Source organism: Mastigoproctus giganteus, chromosome 11, assembly GCF_048544385.1.
Source record: "Mastigoproctus giganteus isolate SK-2022 chromosome 11, ASM4854438v1, whole genome shotgun sequence".
NCBI classification, from domain to species: domain Eukaryota; kingdom Metazoa; phylum Arthropoda; class Arachnida; order Uropygi; family Thelyphonidae; genus Mastigoproctus; species Mastigoproctus giganteus.
Genome location: NC_143585.1, coordinates 50,730,948 through 50,751,367, shown reverse-complemented (window position 1 = coordinate 50,751,367; position 20,420 = coordinate 50,730,948). Strand labels below are relative to the sequence as shown.

Here is a 20,420-nt window from a genome sequence, read left to right as displayed (position 1 = left end):
GAAGTAAAGACAATCTATGTATTGTTAAAAGCTCATTGACATCACAACTCCGGTAGCGACAATAGTTGAATAAATATCACTCTAATTGAATTGCTTTGCAAAAAATTGCACTGCTAATTAAAGTTAAAACTATTGTATAAACGTGTGCAGAAGAGAAAACAAACTAAACGAGCTTACTGGAAAAAAAACACAGAATTCGGGAGATATTTAAATTATACCCTTAAAGAGAGTGAAACAGTACCATACCTAATACACAGTCGGACTACTATGGTCCGCAGAATAGTTGGGTTTTAGGTGCATTAATGACTAAGGCCATATTGCTCTGTATATGCTGTCTGTAAAATGGAGTGTGCCCTGTGGTCGATTTTCTGTTCGCTGGACGAAAACCCCTAGTTTCCGGGGGGGAAAAACTGTGTACCCTCGCCTGAGACCGACTAACTGAGCCACGTTGTGACAAAGGCCCATAAAAATTCCTCCAGTCATCGACGGGACTCGAACCCAGATCTTTTCCACTCCATGTGGGGAGGACGGCGATTCTTCCAACTGTGCTACTCACGAGGGCCCGCAGAATTGCCCATATACGCTATGGCATGGTGTTATGAGTTCATCATATCTGAAGATATGATTCGCCACGTTATCTATGTAGCGTCTGGACAATTATCCCACGGCGAACTACAGCCTAATCCCAAAGATTTTCGATGTGGTTCAAGTCGAGGAAACTGAGAGCCACAGGAGGGAAGCCTCGCAGTTAGCACAATGGTTAAAATCATAGATTTGATCTCCCACTTCGGTTCGAATCCCGTCAATGACATGAGGAGTGATTTGGACTTTTTTTCTCACAAAGTGGCTGAGGTAGTCGGTCTCAATCGAGGGTTGTGTAAATTTTCCTTCTGGGTTTTCTGGTTTTTCGTTCTGCAAAGAATAAACCGACTGAAGAGTAAGAACAATTACAGAGATGACATATTGATATCCACCATGGATTTTGCTCCACAGATCTTGTTCAAGATGGTTGTTTTGCTCATTGTCTGTCACTCTTGTTACACTCGTACAACCATAGTCAGGAACAGTCCAATGGACACTGTCCATCTCGGAAATTAATACTGTAAAATGTAAAATTCAAGTTACATATCATTACAAAGATACTCCATGTCAACTACACACATATCCAAGAATCAACTGTTGGCTGAGCCGAGCTTTTATTTTCACGATGCAGTCCATTTGCTGTCATTAGAGTAAGTGGACCTATTTCAATGTCCTTTCAGGCTAGGCAACCACACAGTCAAAAGAGCTATTATAAAATCGTCAGCTACCAAATTTAATCACTAGGGAGCTTGGATGAAACAAGGTCATTATCCCTTATATGAAAGCTACAGGAGAATAGATTAAAAGAATAGTTAAAATATAACCAGATATAATCACCGTAATTTCTGGACATTTAAAATACACGCAATTTATCAAAAAGAACACGCTGAGATCTATAAGTGAACGTACGTCTTCTTCCATATTATGACTTTTAAGATTTCTTGCTCTAAATGTTCCTAGGGTGTTATAATTCCCTACATCCGCATTTACTGTATTGGTTTTTCTCTCAATCAGCAGTGAAAATGATTGACCCCCCCCCTTCCCACAGAAGCAATGCCACGAAGTGACAACAATTACCGATTTCTGTAGTATTCTTAAGACCAAGTAACTGATACAGTACGATTGCTTAGCAGGAAGAAGACCCTATCTATTGTGACAGGATGTCATTCTTTTTTTTTCCCCTTCTTTTTCAGATGGTCTTATCGACTGTGCGGACAGCGAGTGTTGCTCGGAGAGCGTCTGTGAGAACACCCCCATCTGTGTCACAGCAGCAGACCCTTTAGATATTCTTCTACGGAAGCAACCTCCCGCTATAACAGCTTCTTTCTTTGAAAGGATGCAGTTTCTTATCGAAGAATCTGTCCAGAACTACACTAGGAAGACAGCGTTTAATGGAAGGTACGAAACAGACTTCACACTTTGTGTTACCATCGTTTAATAAGAAATGTGGAGGGGTACGTAAAATAATTGTCTATTAACTGGGTAACGATGCATCTAATTAAAATAAATGGTTACTTAACAGTCGTTAACACTTCAACATTTTCCATCGTGAAGAAAAACATATGTTGTTTAGTGAAAGGCTAATGTTGCTTAGAAATAAATCACGTTTTTTCGTGTTTAGCATACTAGATTAGAAATGGTTTGCCATTAAAACTAATTTGTGATTTTTTTATTCTTTTTTTCTTTGATGCAGCATGTTTTGGAGCCATTTCAATAAAAGGTAGGGGCTCTTCCTGTTTATAATTTTCATTTTTTTCCAATTTAAGATGGTTGAAATCATTTTTAGTTTAAAGCATTTTAAAATGTGTGCATTTTTTAATATAAGTTCTGAGTAACTCAGTTTTTTCATCCCAAGAATCCAAAGAACGCTCGCAGTGTACATAAACATCACGCATAATCTGCTTCTTCATATTTCCACTAAAGTAAATATTATTTATTTTCTCTCATCTCATTTTTAGGAGAACTTCTGTGATCCGTGGACAGGTGGTTGGCCCTTCAGGAAGTGGTCTTATTGGAGTAAGAGTGAGTCTAACCAGCAGCTCACATACCGGATTTACGATGACACAAGAAACAGGATGGTAAGCTTATTTTTAATTCTCTCTAGAGATTTAACACTTCTTTCTTAAGAATTCTAATAAATTTAGTTCATTAAAAACCTTTTCAGATTCACAAAAGAGTTAGAAATACCGTTAACAATATAAGGTTGCGTAAATATTTTGGACAGGCATTGTAGAACTACCTTTACATTGCTTTGTCAACTCTGAAATTGCGAAAGAATGATGGAGTGTTTCTTTTAAACTTCATATCAGGTTTGACGTGCTGGTGAACGGTGGTGGGGCAGTGAAGTTAGGTTTCGAAAGGGATCCGTTCCTTCCTCGTGAATTAACAGTGCTTGTACCTTGGAATGAGATTGTAGTCATCGATCAGCTAGTGATGAGGATGAAGGAAGACAAGTCGCACGAATATAAACCACCACTTTGCACAGAACATGACTACGATATTATGAAACCCGTCGTCCTAGCAACATGGAAACATGGTTTCCAAGGAGGGTGTCCAGAGAAAAGCTCTGTCTTGGCAGAATCGCAGGTAGATATTTGCATTTATATTAAAAAGTGTATGACATAGTCTTCCGTGAGAAACTGTTATTCTGTCCTTTCTTTGAAACTTTATCCTTGCTATAACTCTAAGTACTAAGTCACTAAAAATGTTTCTCCCTTAAACATAACTAGTTATAAAATGAAATGTAATAATTATAATTGTTAAAGCATTAGTTAAAGATAAAGCATTTCAAAAAGATTCTCAGTTTTCTCCATTTGTTATTGTGATTTAAGTTTTCTGCCGCATTCTGTTACTCTGACTTAAAAGTAACTCCATCTCATTGTTTGTAGGTTATTCAGGAAAGCCTACCCATCCCTGGAACTGATCTGTATCTCGTATATCACAGTAGCCGTGCTGCCGGGTATTTATCTACCATCCAGTTGCAATTAACTCCCGATATAGTGCCAACTGCCTTAAGACTGATACATCTACGCATTTCTATCGAAGGTATTTTGTTTGAGAAGAAATTTGAGGCTGATCCAGGGATCAAGTTTACTTACGCTTGGAACAGAAGAAACATCTATAGACAGAAAGTATACGGGGCTGCAACAGCAACAGGTTTGTTATTGACAAGATTAGTTGAATCAATAATATTTAATCTTAATAATTTAGTCTTAATATTCTTATTGGAAAATTACTGTCACTTATAAATAAGAATGAATAAATGTGTGCCTGTTTAAATATGCGAAATGTATATAATATATACCAACTTAACTATATAATTTTTATTAAAAATCTATATTTGTTCATCTGACCTCGATACTTCACTTAATATTTCCATGTTCTTGCAGTCCACGTAGGCTATGAATACAGCACGTGCCCAGAGACCATATGGGAAGTTCAAACGACCCAAGTTAGTGGTCATGACATGAGCATCTCGGATATTGGTGGCTGGAATCTCGCTATCCATCATAAATATAATTTTCATGAAGGTAAGTGGAAATAAGAGGTGCAGGATAAATTACGCTGTTGGTATTACGTTCGCTTGTATAAAAGAGATATAATAAGAGGTTGTGTAAGATATAAATCTCCTTAATTCATATATGAAGTAAAGATTTCTTATAAATCCTTAATTAAATATTACTTACTTACTTTTATATATATTTTTTATAACGAAACAGCAAATATTTGTGAAAATATCACGCTATACAGGTAGAATATAAAGAATCTTTCGAGTGCTGCCATCTAGTGTACGTAATTTGAAGTTTAAAGTATAAATGTAAAAATAATATAAGGAAGTCAAAAGTTATAAACTTTTGACTTCTTATTTTTGTACGGAACTTTATAAACAACTATATTTCACAATGCGATAATTTTATTCTTCAGGAATTTTACAGAAAGGTGATGGCAGTAATATCTATCTCAAAAATAAACCCAAATTACTTCTGACTACAATGGGCGATGGTCACCAACGGCCATTACAGTGTGACAATTGTAACGGTCTTGCCAAACAACAACGCCTTCTAGCGCCAGTTGCCTTAACTAGTGGTCCAGATGGGAGCATTTATGTTGGAGACTTTAACTTGATTAGAAAAATTACCCCTGATGGCCGAGCAGAAACTATTGTCGAATTAAGGTAAGGGTTTTGAATCTTTTCCATAAGACACGCTGTTTTTAATGTTTTAAATGTAATAAATTGCACGAGTTTATTTTAAACTGAAATCTTATAATGTCCTTTGTACTCTTTCAATTTGGAAGATATCACAATAAATTAATTGAAATATTTAAATAATATTAAAGTTAAGTATTATTAAATTATAAAAATATTTAAAAAGAATATCAAAAATCAAAGCTTTAAATTAATATTATTAATTATTTTATGGTTTTCGAAACGTACTAAGAAATTTAAATATTATAATATTAATAATTAAAGAACTATTGTTATTAGTCCAGCTCAAGTGTCCTACAGTTACCATCTCACAGTGGGACCTCTGGATGGAAAGTTATACATCTCGGATCCAGAACGTCATCAGATATTACGAACTATTGCCGTGGAAGGTGTGGTAAATGGAAGAAATAATACGCTGCCCATTGTGGGAAATGGAGAAAAGTGCTTGCCTCAAGATCGAGATTTATGTGGTGATGAAAGATCAGCGAGAGATGCCAAATTAGCGTATCCTAAAGGTATTAAAATTATAATTAAAGTTAAAAAAAAACTGTACAAATATACACCATTAAAGAAAATAGTTATAATATGTTCTTTGATATATTAATTCACATTTAAATTTTATACAACGAATTTGTAAGTTAAATTTCGTGAAAAGTTGGAGAAACTTGCAGACTTAAATTATAGTTTTTATTGCTTCAATCTTTTCCCTCTAAGTCCCCCCCTTTTTATCTCTGTTATTAGGAATAGCTATATCAGCCAATAACGAAATGTTCATTGCTGATGGGACGAACATCAGGGTGGTTGACAGAAAGGGAATTATTCATACCATCATCGGAGATTACTACCATAAAAGCCACTGGAAGCCAGTTCCCTGTGGAAGGATTGTGAGTTTATCCCAGGTAAAGTCCCTCTCTCGCCAAATCAGTAATTGTACAACTTTTACGAGTATGACAAACAGCAAACTTAATCTCTACGTGGAATAAAACCGGGTTTAAAACTGAATATTGCTTCTCAAAAGTGCCACTTTACGTCATTATGTATATCCACTATTGGAAAAGTTTCGGAGCAGTAAATGCCACAAAATTCTGGTTATCATAGCTGTTATGGCCTCCATAAAATATTTAATTCCTCCAATAAGAGCATTTACACATTTGTAGTCTCATAAAACAGTATTTATTCTAGATGTATAAAATCACAAGAGCTGTGTTGTAAATACGATTGATACTTAAAATGTTGTAAGTTTGTCATAAATAGTTAATAAAAGCTAAAATAGTAATTTGAAGTTATTTTAAGTATCTCTGTTGGAGGAGTTTATCTTTAGGTAATAGATTTTGTTTTCCTTCTCTCTCAGGTTAACCTACGATGGCCCACCGAGCTTGCTATGAACCCTTTAGATGGATCCTTACACATCTTGGACGATCATATGGTTTTAAAGTTAACTCAAGACAAACGTCTAAAGGTAGTAGCTGGTAGACCTCTCCAGTGTCCGTCCCCAGCCCCGGGACGCGACAGAAGTGACCTCGCCACCGATCTCTACCTTGAATCTCCGCAAAGCATCGCGTTTGCCCCTAGTGGTGACCTCTACGTTGCCGAAAGCGATTCTCAGATGGTCAACAGAGTTAGAATCATTGGGAGTGATGGGAGGATAGCAAAATTCGCCGGTGCAGAGTCCAAGTGTAGCTGTCTGGACGAAACTTGTAGATGTTTTAATGAGGAACACTTCTTGGCAGCGACGTCCAAGTTAAACACCATCTCTTCCATCACTGTAACTCCTGATGGTAACCTTCACATATGTGACCAGGGAAATTTAAGAATTCGCTCGGTCACCTCATCTCTGCCAAAACTCAACGAACTGAACGAATTCGAAATCTATGCTCCGGAAACTCACGAGGTTTACATCTTCAATCGACACGGGCAACACATCGCTACGAAGAATATCGTGACTGGAAAGACCGTGTATACGTTCTCCTACAACGTGAATACGAGCTTTGGGAAACTGAGCACAGTTACTGATGCTGCAGGTAACAAGATCTACATCCTTAGGGATTACAGTAATCAAGTCAATACGATCGAGAATACTCAGGGTGGCAAGTGTCGATTAGAGATGTCACGAATGCGCATGCTCCAGAGCTTTACCACTCCATATAACTTCAAGAATATTTTTGATTATCACAGCAGCACTGGTCTTCTTAGAAGTAAAACGGATAGTTCTGGTAGGTCGTACGTGTACGATTTTGACGAATATGGACGGTTGACCGAAGCGATTACCCCTAGTGGCGAGACCATAAAGTTGTCGTACAATCTTAGCACTAAAGGAGCATCTGTGACTGTCACCAGAAATGATAAAAGTGCACTTTCTCTCTTAATCAAAGGATCCGATGTCACTACAAGGATAGGTAAGCCTTCTTAAAGTGCATTTCATTTTCCGTTATTGTTGTTCTATTAAAGGTGGAGATTGATACTGAATTTTTTACAAATTTAAATTTAAATTAGCGCTTTTGTACTGGAAATTATTTATTATGAAAAATTATACTAATAAATTTTTAATTCGGCTGTATTTTATCTTCTACCATATTTGTGTATGTGAACTACGAGATCTCGTATATCCTGAGGAAGAAGAGTTAAGGATGCGTTGAATTCACCAAAGTCCAGTACCTGTGCCCCGTTTTCTATGGAATGGATTAGTAGCAATGACACAAGGAACAGCTAATGAAATTATTGTGTTCTAGTACCCGTGGATGGGTTGAAGATTGATTGTGAACAACAGTTTGGAGACTATGACACTTCTGTGGCAGGACTTGCAGTGATGAAACCTTCAGCTGTTCAGGATTAGGTTGGAAATTACAAGTCTGTACGATTTGCTACAGACTTGCTATGACAGTCGGTTCTCTGTTGACTAATTAGTTAAAGTGCGAAGCTGGGGAACAGCCAGTCTAAGATCTACATCCTTAGGGTTTGTCGGATTCGGTTCACTTTAGAGATTCAGAGTCGCGTGGTTCGTGTTTCTGATTGAATATCGCTACGGTAATTGAGATTGAGTCTGGTGTATTTGCTGTCTGGAAATTTTGAATGGAAATCCTAATTTCTGTTATCTGGGCACCCACATATTCAAAGAAATTCTGTATGTGGGTTGTGGGGTGTCTGACAATATTTCAATCTTGTATATGAGTATGGGACAACACCACTTGGTAATAATGATAAATAAAGTTTGGATTATGACAAGGATCACTATGTGACTGACCTGATGTTTGCTGATGATAGTGCTATCCTTGCCGGTAACGACGCTGAAGCCACGGACATCCTCTACGACATTGCCCGCATTGCCCGGCCATACGGTTTGAAGATCAATGCTGGTGAGACAAAGGCCCTGACAACAGATGGGTCGCAAACCACCATCTATCTCGAAGGCGTCCAGATCGAGCAAGTGCAGGACTTTAAATACCTTGGGTCGCTGGTCCAGGAGAAGAAAGTTGCATCCACCATGGAAATCCACAGCAGAATTGGACAGGCGGCCACTGCGTTCGCCTCGCTCAAATGGTGTCTATGGAAGAGGACCAACATTTCCACAAAGACTAAAATCCGACTCTTCCGGACTTTGATCCTGCCCATTCTTCTTTACGGATCGGAAACATGGATTTGTCTCAAGTTAGATTTGAACAAACTTGAGGTATTCCAAATGCGATGCCTGCGGCAGATCTTGGGCATCTCTCTTCGCGACCGCATCACTAATGATACCATCCGCGCCAGATGCCAACAGCAACCAACCATTGCCGACCAAATCCAGAAGCGAAGGCTCAGATGGTTTGGCCACGTATGTAGAATGGGCACGAACAGAATACCATCCACACTCCTTTGGAGACAACGACCCACCCAATGGAGCATCCAACGGACGGCGCCTAGGAAAACGTGGGCCAAGCAAGTGGAAGATGACTTGAAGAGCCGACGTCTCGACCTTAACCAGGCCAGGACTGAAGCCATGGATCGTAAGGTATGGAAGAACATCACAGAGCAAGTCCGAAACCCTGCGGCACCTACAGCAGCATACTGGTTGCGTGGCCAACCGCCTCCCCCAGCTGCCAGCTAAGAACCAAAGAAGAAGAAGAAGAAAGTTTGGATTTAATTCCTGGATGCTGTAAATTTCAGGAAATGCAAATGAGCGAAGTGTATTTCACAAAATATTAGGTGTGAAAGAATAAAAACACAAAAAGAGCTGCCCTCTTGGGTAGCACAGTGTGTATAAGCACTTTCCTCCACACACCGGGTAGAAAAGGCCGGGATTCGAATTTCGACAATGATGAAAGGAATCTTTGAAGAATAAAGACTGTCTTAGGTGAGGGTTGCCTGTTTTTTTTTTCTCTCTCTCTCTCTGAAACACGGGTTTTTTCGTTCAGACAAAGGAAAATCGACCACAAAACACTCAATTTACAATATATACAGCCATACAGCCCAATATGGCCTACAACAACAACAAAATACTTTTAAGTTACGTTTTACCCGAGCTGTAGCTCACAAGACCTAGTAATTTATGTTTGGATTTTCTTGTTTTCTGGAAGAAAGACTTGAGTTTCTGGCTTAAAAAAAATTGCTACCCTTGCCAGGGACTAACTAAAGCCACAGCCTGACAAAAAGCCACTAAAACTTCCTCATGTTGTTGACAGGATTTGAACCCAGGCCCTTTACACATGACATAGGAGGATGGTGATTATAACCACTGCGAGAGTTGTGTCAAACTATTATTTTTAGGCCACCCGAATAATGAAATTCATCTGCCGTGCTGTGTATCTTATGTCTGTTAGTTCGTGTGTTCTATGGTCGATTTGCCTGAGACCGACTAACTCAGCCACGGAGTGAAAAAAGCCCACTAAAGTTCTTCGCGTCATCGACTGGATTCGAACCCCGGGCCTTTTCCACCCGATGTGGGGAGGACTGTGACGATACCACTGTGCTACCCGCGCAGACCCGAGTTGTGTCAAAGAAGGAAGAGGGAGAAACTTATTTTGATAGATTGTTGAACCTTTAAGGGATGTTGGGTGATCGTGAACGAGTAAAGAATGGTGTCGCCTGTCGATCACGTTTTTACAGACCAGTATTTCAGAAGTTCGAGGACAATGTCTACATTATGTTATCGAAAAGCATTGGAACACCATCGGATAATGATATGTTATGACATTGGACCGATGATGTTTGTAGATGGTAGAATGAATCGACTGTCTCCCCGTGATATTCTTGACGGTGCCCGACTTCTTTGGCCGCTGGAATTTTACAACGAAGGAAAATCTAGACTCCCTTCCACTGCGTTTTACGAAACGGAGAATTTCAGGACAATTCTCCCTTCCATAAAGCTCAATGTACGATGGTTTGATTTGAAGAGAACGTGATAGCACTGGAATGGCAGCTAACAAACCGATCTAAACCCCACTGGCATCTGTTGGATAAATGGGAGAGGCGCGTTTGAAATCGACTATGCAGGCTAATTTCACAAGCTGGATTGAAGATTTCTTGGTTGGAGTGCAGGAATATTTTCGGTGAAACTCATCAAATAATGCTAGAAAGCTTGTCGCATGGATTTTTTGCTGTATTAAAGGATAGAGATGTATCTACACTAAATTATAATTGTGATTTAGATATAGACTATATTAAAATAGTGTTTTAGCCACTTACATTAATGTATTTCTGTCCCAAACTTATGACACATAGTGCATTTTCTAAATATAAGAAGATCAGTGAAAGATATGCTTGTACAAGTGGAATGAGTAACTGAAAGGACGAAACCTTTAAGTATTACAACTAGTTGAGAAGTTTATATTATAATGGCGAAATGCAAGTAAGCTGATTTTTTTTGCTTCTTGCATCACTCCCCGCTGGGATGTCTGTAAAACTTTGCAGTACCACCTTCTAAACCATTATATGGATACTGATTAGTACCTTTTACCAATATTTTGCCCTTTTTTGAACCTTTCCAGAAGCCCTATGCCTTTCTTCAACTGTGACCTCCAGACCTGAACACAAATTCTAAACGCGGTCTCAAAGTCGTCTTATACATAGGAATAATAACATCCTTTTATATATCATAGAGAGAATACCATATGCTCTGAGCGAATTGCAGCCCCTAACTCCTTTCCACTAAATAACTTTTAACTTCTCTTCCCATGCCTTACAAATAACGTTTAGAAGTTAAACTTCAATTGCCATTTTTCAAACCATTTGTGCAACCAACTTAAGTCGTGTTTTGAAGCAAAATGACCTAGTTCTGGGTCTCGCAAATAGAATGACAGAATAACCACCCTTCCTACCTTAAAATCATCAAAACCTTTGACAACTTCATCAATGTCATTAAGGAATATGCGAAACAGAATTGGTGCTAATATTGATCACTGAAGGAGTTTACATGGCGACGCTCTGTCTCATGTCTTTTAGCCAGCTTCTGATCCAACAAAGGAGCTTACCAATAATCCTAATTCGCTCCAGTTCACATGATAACCTTTCTTGGGGAAACCAGATGTCAAAAACTTTATTAAAGCTAAGGTAAATAATATCAAAGTTGTTTCTTGCATCCAACTGTTTCCTGACATAATCGTAAGAATTAACTAGATTGGTAGGTGAGACCTCTCCTTCAGGAACCCATAAAGTGATTCATTAAAGATATCATTCCTTAATGTAACATATCCTTAACCACGAATTCGATAACCTTTCTCACCAATGGAGTCAAAATTACCCATCACGGAGATTTGCACTTATAGACTGGGAAGATATCAATGCTTTTCCAGTGAAATAATCTATGACCTCATTAACCAGTGAAACCATTTCACTAACCATTTCATTAACCATTTCACTTATCCAGTGAAATAATAATGACCTCATTAACATCGCCAAGGAGATGAGGCACTTGTATGCAGCTCCAAAATGACATAGTTTTATTAGAAGAGCAACTGCTTAACTTTTCTCCATATGATTTGTGGTTATTTTCAGTGACGTAAGTGAAAATCCAATGAATCGACATTGGCAGAATCCATAAATCGATGTCAAGTGGAAGAGTTCAAAACAGAATAGGGGCTATCAGTTAATTGTTTTCTCCATTACTCTAGGAATTAAGTAAATACAATCGCGTTTTCCTACGAATTGTATCCCTACGAAATCATTGCCATACAATGATTTCATAGGAATAAGCCGGCTGCGCTAATTTCAACGCTACGTTAAAAAGGCAAAACACAGCTCGACAAAATTAACAGAAAAAAATGTTTTTCATGGATATTTTATTGAGAATAGTGTCGCCGAAGGCAAATATTTGATATAATGGGCATCCTGGCATGCAAATTCCGAGTATCCGATAGAAATCGATCTATCACCTTACAGAGCTGCACATTATGCAAATTATTCATGCCTATTAAACGCGGGTTGAAGCCATTCATTCCCTTTTTTTGTCTTGCTCAGTGGAATAGCCATATCTCCAGTACTCAGGATGAAAAATCATTGTCATTTAGATGATTCTTTGAGATGGCTGGCCGTTGGATGACTTGAAGCCGGGCAGTTGCAGGCGAAGGTGGCACGTTGGTTTAACGTGCCACGCAGTATCGTCTCGGCACTATGGAAGAAATTTCAGGAGAGAGGAACCACTAAAGGAAGAGCTGGCCAAGGTCGCCCTTGGGCTATCTCAACCAGAACAGACAGGTATCTGGCTCTAACAGCAATACGGAACCCTACGATGGCATGTCACCAACTGTCTCTTGAGGTTGCTGCGACTACAAGGTGAAAACATTTTCAACCAGATTGTGTTAAGAAATCTCAATTCAAGAGGAATCTACGAAAGAAAGTCAGTGGTTTGCATCCCATTAACCCCAAACCATCGCAGAGCTCGTCGAAACCGATGCCATGAACATGTGAATTGGAGCCTGAAAAATCGGGTACAGTTCTGTTCTCTGATGAGTCCCGTTTTAGCCTATAAACAGATTCTAGATGTTATTTCATCTTGAAAGAACGAAGAATGGGTATCATCCTTCCAACATCAGAGAAAGGGACACTTATGGTGGAGGCGGTGTTCTGGTGTGAGGCGGAATAATGATCAACGTCGCACCTCTCTTCATGTTTATGTTAGGATACCATAACTGCGCAGAGGTACCGAGAACAGATCCTCGAACCCTACGTGCGACTTTTAGGGGTACATTTGGCCCAGATTTTCTTTTCATGCATGACAACGTCACTGCACATAGAGCTCAAGTGGTGGAGGAATATTTTGAAACTGAAGACATTCAACGACTGTCGTAGCCAGCACGATCATCAGACTTGAATCCGATCGAACATGTGTGGGGCGATTGCACGCCGACAGCCAACTCCTCGGTCACTTGGTGAGCTAAGGTCTGTGCTGGTGGAAGAATGTGATTTGTTGCCACAAAATCTTATAGAAACCCTTATATCGAGCATGATCGACCGCGTTCAGGCCTGTTTAGCTGTTGGAGGTATATCATACGCAGTACTGATGTCATGTGACCATATTTTCGAGCATCTTGTATCGACTTCTGTAATGCCATCTTTTTGGAAATTCTTATACAACCCCTATAAATGTCTCTTATACCTGTCCGAAGTTTCTCGCTATGCCCTCATTTCATCGTTAGTCATGGTACATCACCGAACTACATTTTGTCGCGGTTTTTCGCAAGCTGCATGAGCTTCTATGTGTTCTGTTAATTTTGTTCAGCAGTGTAGAATAATAGAATTTAATAAAGGCCACACAGAAAATTAAATTAACTCCGGGTAGAACTGAGGTTGGAATAGATATCAGGTTTTTTTTTTGTTTAGAATTACTCTATTACTTTTATAACTTTTTAATGATTGTGATTTAGTAATTCTGCGATCACACTGATTTATCTTGCCAATAATGAAGATAATTTAAGTCTCCAATTATACCTGTCTTGTTTAAAATCCTTCCACAGCAGTGAAGGCAATTTTCTTCTACTGCGTAGGTTCCACCGAAGAGCGACTCATCTTATATTCGGATGGAAGTCTAAGTGTGACATATGCGGACTCATCTTCAATGGAAATAGATACCGTCCCTTACCCCGATTTGGCTGACCATAGCCTGGTCGTTGGAGAAACCTTTCCAGTGCCTGCAAGCATGAAAATCACAATGAGTGACGATATTGTTCAGCGCTTCCAGTGGCATTACTACGTCTATACAGAAGGAACCGGACAGGAGAGGAGAGTGGCACGTGTTGGGAGAAAACTAAAGGTCAGTTTTTCTGTACAATAATTCATTTTATCGAAATATAACTCGGATATTAATAATTGTTCTGCTGTTTGTCTTTAATAATGTCTTTAAATTCTAATTTGGAATCCATAAAATACTGTGCGTATCCGAATTCATAATGCCTGTTTATTTATACCCTATCTTACCAAAATATTGGAGAATCGGACTCCATTTTTAATAATTTCGGATTCTCCAAAATATTGGAGAATCGATATTTTATTTTTATTTTACAAATTTATATGGGCAGGACACTGAATCCCATGAGTAGTGGAGCCAAAATCCGGTCATTGAGTATATCTACTCTTATTTTGTTAATATCATTTTCATAACTATCCTTTATCTTTCTCTTTTTATTTCACTCTAGTTTTTATGTTTACATCGCATAAAGTTTTACGAGATTCTTACAAAAAATCTTCGCCAATTAATTCTTCAACCACTGTCCACTCTGCAATCGCTCTTAATGTCCTTTACTTCACTACATAGCCAAAATTTGTTAATAAATCCAATTCTCCTCGTTGTTATTTTCTAAATCTGTTTTCCATTAAAACAGCGGAAGACATTTTATTTTAAAACGAAAACACTAAAATCAAATCCCGATCGCGAGGTCAGCAATTGAAGAATTTCACTAAAAGTGTCGCTGCAAATATACGCGCAATCTTCACCTGACTGCGAATGAGAAACGAACTGAATTCCAACGCGTCATAGCTGGTTAACAATGAAACACGCGCTAGAAATGAAATCAACATTTAAATGCGTCGCAGCAGACGACAACCGACACGAAGCAGACGAGATGAAACATTCCAACAATAAGAACTGTTCCGAAGTCGTAGGACCTCCGCATACGTACTCAGCCGGGGATTTTCAATAGAACTTCCGCGTTCTGTTCCGTTTTCGTTCTTCCTCCCCCACCCCCATCCCTAACAGAAATCCCTTCCAACATTTCTCTCAAAACCAACTATTGCTTCTTTCAGGTGAACGGGGACATCCTTTTTGTGACCGAATTCGACAAGGAGCAACATACCGAGACCGTGTACGACAGGAAACATTCACCGCTAGTGACGGCGCGTTACGACACCCGTGACCACCCCGTACAATGGCAGTCCGCCCAGAATGTCACTCCGGTGCACGTGGAGTACGACCGTTTCGGCCGACTAACCAGCTGGAAGAGAGGAGTGTTGTCTCGTCGCTACGACTTTGACATCGAGGGTCGTCTCGTGGAAGTACGCTACTCCGACAGTAATGGGATTATGTACAAGTATGACAAGAAGACAACAGGAACGGTACGAGCCCCTTTTTATCCCTCCCTTTCTTATCCAATCTCTAATGCTGGCTGGGCCATAAATAGGAGACTAATGCAATGCAGTTGAGCTGGGGGTGAAGCCAACTGAGTCGAAGGAAAACAATAAAGGAAGATATTCAAGAAATCTGAAAATCTTCTCTTGGTTTTCTTTGTTTCTGTTTACGTCCTTCCCGTGCCTTTTTTGTTTTATCTATCTGTCACTCGGTTATCCATCTGCCTTATTGTCTCTTCAGATATTTTCAGTTTTTTCGTTTTATACATCACTTCCTTTTTCATCCAACATATCTATTTTTTTTTATTTGTTTGTCTTTAATGGAGTCTGTGTTTATCTGACTTCCTGTGTATGTTATCATTTAAAGGGTAGATTGTATTATTCTAATATAATGCCCAAGCGTATTCCGGGTAGGTCCCTTCGAATTTCTAAACATACTGTCTTATTTCTTCAAAAATACACAATATGTTTATTATTTAGTGATGGCAGACCCTTTCCAGGATCCACAGTAAATTTTCAATTATAAAGATGTGTAAGTTTTTTACTACATGTCTTTTGAGGTACTTTAATGCATCTTCACCATGTCTGTCCGTCAATCCGTCCGCATGTAACAACTGAACTCTTAGTGAATGGATTTTCACGAAATTTCATATTTGACTCTTTTAGAAAGATTTTTCGAGCCCTCTAAATGTCATAAAAATCGTACGAATAGAAATTAAGCTATTATTATTTTTCTTTCGTCTGTCCGAATGTAATAACTCGACTACTAGTGGATGGATTTTTTAAATTTTAAATTTGACTCTTTTAGAAAGTTTTTTTCTGAATTTCATTAAAATCGGACAACTATAAATCCGACAATTACGAGGGGAGATCATTTAATTCGCGGACTAGTGCAAAATCTTATCTTAATTGTCATCATCTGAATCTTCTGTGGATTTCTCCTTCTCGAAATACTCTCCCCTTGAACCTTACGCACTTCCGTTGTGACTCTGCGAGCATCGTTGTGTCGGACGCGAAACGTCTGCCTTTCAGAGCTTTCTTCAGACGTGGAAACAGGAAGAAATCACACGGGGCTAAGTCCGCTGAATAAGAGGGATGTGGCAGAATCTTTGCACCTGTGGCAGTGATCACTGCCTGCACAATATTAGCGTGCCTGTTATTGTCTTGATGGAGAAACCATTCCACACCGTAAAGTTCGGTTACATCGGAATATGGCCGTCCTTGCTTCAAAACAATTGACAGTGACACGTGGATAAAAAACACACTTCACACAATACTAGCTCGACAAGTACTGGCATGTGCACACAATCTGCTCAGTAGCGATCAGGCAGAGCGCCTCTAGCGGCAGTTATGGAAAGTTCGCGCTATAAACATAAAATCTTGCACCAGTCCATGAATTAAATGATCAACCTTCGTATTATTTCTTTGTCCTTCTGTATGTAACAACTCAACACCCTGCAGATGGATTTTTATGAAATTTTATATTGAGCTCTCTTCTAGGTCATCAAGGTGTGCTTGTAAACCTCTTCTTTAAAATAGAAAGAGGCTTACAAGTGTGGCTCTTGTCTTGTTGTGTAAATCTTAAGGTTTTTCTCTTGGTACCCAAATGTACTGTTTATGCCAACATTTCAATAGACTATTAACAAGCTTCTGATAAAAAAAAAATCAATAGAATAATAAAGAAGGTTTGGTGCTAATTTTAAATCAATTAATCTAATAGAGATTACAAACTCTTTGGAAAATACTTCATCCATAAACTAATAACTTCGAGTGCTGACTTCATGACCTTGGCGAAAATCTATTAACTTTTGCTATTAGATCCATCCAAATTGTCGATTCCATCTGTTTGTTGTCCCATCCATTAGAAGTAATGATAATGGAGTTTTACCATTTGTATAAAATACCAGATCAAATAAAAGATCTCCATTTTCTCTAATCTGTGTTTGTTTTAAGTCTTTTGAAACTTTAAATGGAGGAAATCTCAAAGCCCAGTCTTTGGTACATCGAAACATGTTAAAGCATTAAATGAGGAGTGACACGCAGTGCCGAAGTCACAAAATGGTAGAGTTCATCCTTGTCGTGGCATAAAATAAGTGTCGCTTCATTTTCTCCACTTCTTAAAATTTCCTAAAGGGATTATCTTTAATAATGGGAGGATTTTATTATTTGTTAATAGGATTAAAATACAATCTGAAGAATTTATAAAGCACTTTTCGTTGCGGTTGATCTCATGTTATGTTAATCGGTGGATTATATTGTAATCCTAGAGTTATTGGATGCTTAGAAATCCTCAACGCTACTTTATATGAAAAGGAGTGAATTATTCATCATCTTGTGAGGACACTTTGAGTAAACTTAGAGTAATTAAAAAGGACTTTGGAGTTAAAATTCATTGATGTAAACCAGTAAACAAAAATTAAGTTTTATTGATGAAAAATCTATAACTTGTACAACTTTCTCTAATAATATTTTTCTTTTTTATAGCCAAGCGAAGTAATCCTTCCAAGTGGCAGCCGCTATCTCCTGCAGTACGACAATGCTGGAAGTCTTCAAGCAGTGATCACTCCAAATGGACATAAACATGAAATTGCTACTCAAACATCTCTAGGATTTTACAAGCTGTTGTACTTAGCTCCAGGAGTTAGGAATCCTTATGTACTGCACTTCAATGATCGGGGCCAAGTGCTTGCTAAATTGTATCCGGAAAACAAAGGTCGAGTGGTGTATATTTACGATGACAGCGGGAAACTACAAATCATCTTCTGTGGAAGAGAAAGAACAGACTTCGCTTATTACGATAAGAAGACCCTGGTTAAAAGTACTTTGAAAACTCTCCAGGATGCCGATATCCGGGTGGACTATAGGTATCACGGAACACTATTGAAGGAAGAGAGGATACGATTCGGAGGAAGAGGAGGATTTAGTAATTCCAAGTTCCGTTTTCGTCATGAGAATCAGATTACTACGGTTGAATCGGAGATCAATGGAAAAATAATCCCAGAAAGTAGATACAGGTACAATGGGCAGTCTGGTATCTTGGAACAGATACAACAATTTCTCGTGCATAGGCCAAAGATCAACAGTATCTTTATACAAGACGAAATGAGACATTATTCGAAAACAATAGCGTTAGATGCGTATGGAAGAATGACAATGCTATCTGTTACTTTATGGAACAAGGAGATCTATTCATTGAGTCTGCAATATGATAATAACAGCAGAGTCAAACTGACCAACACAAAAATTGGTAAAGATGGAGTCATGTTGTCGGTAAACTATACTTATACTGCTGATGGTTTTCTGGAAGAGGTGACAGGACCTCGTAAGTGGAGGTTCATGTACGATGTCAATGGGAATATGAAGAGCATCTCCGAAGGTTTACTTCAAGTATCTATGCGATACGACGATGGAAATCGGCTAATTGGCTACAACGATATTCATATGTACTCCATCGATGCCAGAGGATTTGTGGTTCAAAGGGGAGAAGAAAAATTTACCTTTAATGCCAAGGGCCAACTAATGCACGCATTCCAGGCAAATCACTACGAGGTCAACTACTATTACGACTCAAACGAGAGGCTCTGTGCCAGGAAGGACCATCGTGGGAATATCACTCAATTCTTCTATTCCAACACTAGAAATCCTCTGCAAGTGACTCATGTACATTTGCCTAAAGAAAAGATGACATTTTCTCTTTTGTATGACACCAACGATCATCTTATTTATATATACACGGATACAATCAAGTATTATATTGTTACTGATCACGTTGGAACACCTCAGGCCATCTTTACACCAGAGGCTGTTGTACTCAAAGAGATAAGAAGAACGCCCTTTGGTAAAGTTATGGTGGACACGAATCCAACTTTCTATTTACCGCTGGATTTTCGTGGAGGTATTCGCGATCCATTGACAAAATTAATCTTTTTTCACGGGAAAGTGTACGATCCTCAGGGACCACAGTGGTTGACTCCAAGATGGGAGGAATTTCCAGAATTATTAAAGTGGCCTTATAACATCCACGTTTATCGTTTTAACAATAATGATCCAATTAATGTTAACACGGACGTGGATAACCATTTAACAGGTGAGTTTGCATGCAATTCGGTCATCAAACTACTAAGTACATAATACATCAATGCTATATTTTAATACTGTGTTTTAACTAGGACACAAATTTCTAATTTGATTATCAATCCATGTAAATTTACAGAAGTCATTACAAATTTTGTACCAATATACATGCTTTGAAAGTTTAAAATACATTACCTTTGAACGAGTTCTTATCTCCCAGGAGAGCATCCATCAAGGTGAATTCTAATTACTTATACTTTACACTCAATGATCACTGAATTATGACCACCTACCTAATACCGTGTTAGGACACCGTTCGCACAGATAATTTATTCTATTCACCTAGGAATTCACAACGCCTAGGACTACACCATTGACTACACTTAGGAATGGCTTCAAGGTTTTCCACAGTGTCGGATTTGCGTGTCCATGAGGCTCACTTCCCGTTCCAAAACATCCCACTGGAGGTCAATTGGACTGAGGTCAAGCGAATTTGGAGGCCAATCAAGATGGTTGATATTTTCACTGTGGCGAACCACTCGTGTGGGCCCGATGACACGATGCATTATTGTCTTGAAAGATCCCATTTCTGTCCGGGAAAAAATGAAACATGGCAGAGTGTACATGACATGATCCCCTAAGAACTGCCGGTAGCTCTCACCAGTGAAGCGTTGGTCCATACGTTGGACCGTTGGTTGCCGGTCTCTTCAGTGTCCAATCAGCGTTGTGAATGATACCATAGCATTCGTCGTCAACGATCAGCTGTAAGGAGAGGGTGTCTCTTGAGTCGTCTGTTATGGGAACTCCATACATCTGAGTGTGCGGCGCATATTCATTTGGGATATTGTAATGTGGTGTGAACGCTTGCACAGAGACCTGCCCGTTGAGCCCGTACAAACGCAATGCACCGTCTCTCTCTTCACGAACACCTTGCATAATCCTTTACAGTTCTGTCGGCAGGAGGTGGATTTGTACACCTTAACCAAAGTGAGCCGTGAACAACTGACAAGACGTGCCATTTTCG

General features: G+C 38.9%; 1 protein-coding gene across 3 annotated transcripts in view; it reads left to right on the top strand.

The window, feature by feature from the left end:
- The window catches only part of LOC150078005 (teneurin-m-like), a 401,155-nt gene that overhangs the window by 374,746 nt on the left and 5,989 nt on the right, over window positions 1–20,420 (top strand). For all 3 annotated transcript variants that reach the window (XM_090385355.1, XM_090385357.1, XM_090385358.1), the window contains 13 exons: window positions 1,776–1,980; window positions 2,276–2,302; window positions 2,541–2,660; window positions 2,892–3,168; window positions 3,471–3,738; window positions 3,972–4,112; window positions 4,507–4,756; window positions 5,069–5,304; window positions 5,531–5,688; window positions 6,141–7,185; window positions 13,747–14,012; window positions 15,002–15,310; window positions 17,807–19,409. In XM_090385355.1, the coding sequence (XP_090241481.1) occupies window positions 1,776–1,980; window positions 2,276–2,302; window positions 2,541–2,660; window positions 2,892–3,168; window positions 3,471–3,738; window positions 3,972–4,112; window positions 4,507–4,756; window positions 5,069–5,304; window positions 5,531–5,688; window positions 6,141–7,185; window positions 13,747–14,012; window positions 15,002–15,310; window positions 17,807–19,409 (4,905 nt within the window). The remainder of the gene's footprint in view (window positions 1–1,775; window positions 1,981–2,275; window positions 2,303–2,540; window positions 2,661–2,891; window positions 3,169–3,470; window positions 3,739–3,971; window positions 4,113–4,506; window positions 4,757–5,068; window positions 5,305–5,530; window positions 5,689–6,140; window positions 7,186–13,746; window positions 14,013–15,001; window positions 15,311–17,806; window positions 19,410–20,420) is intronic.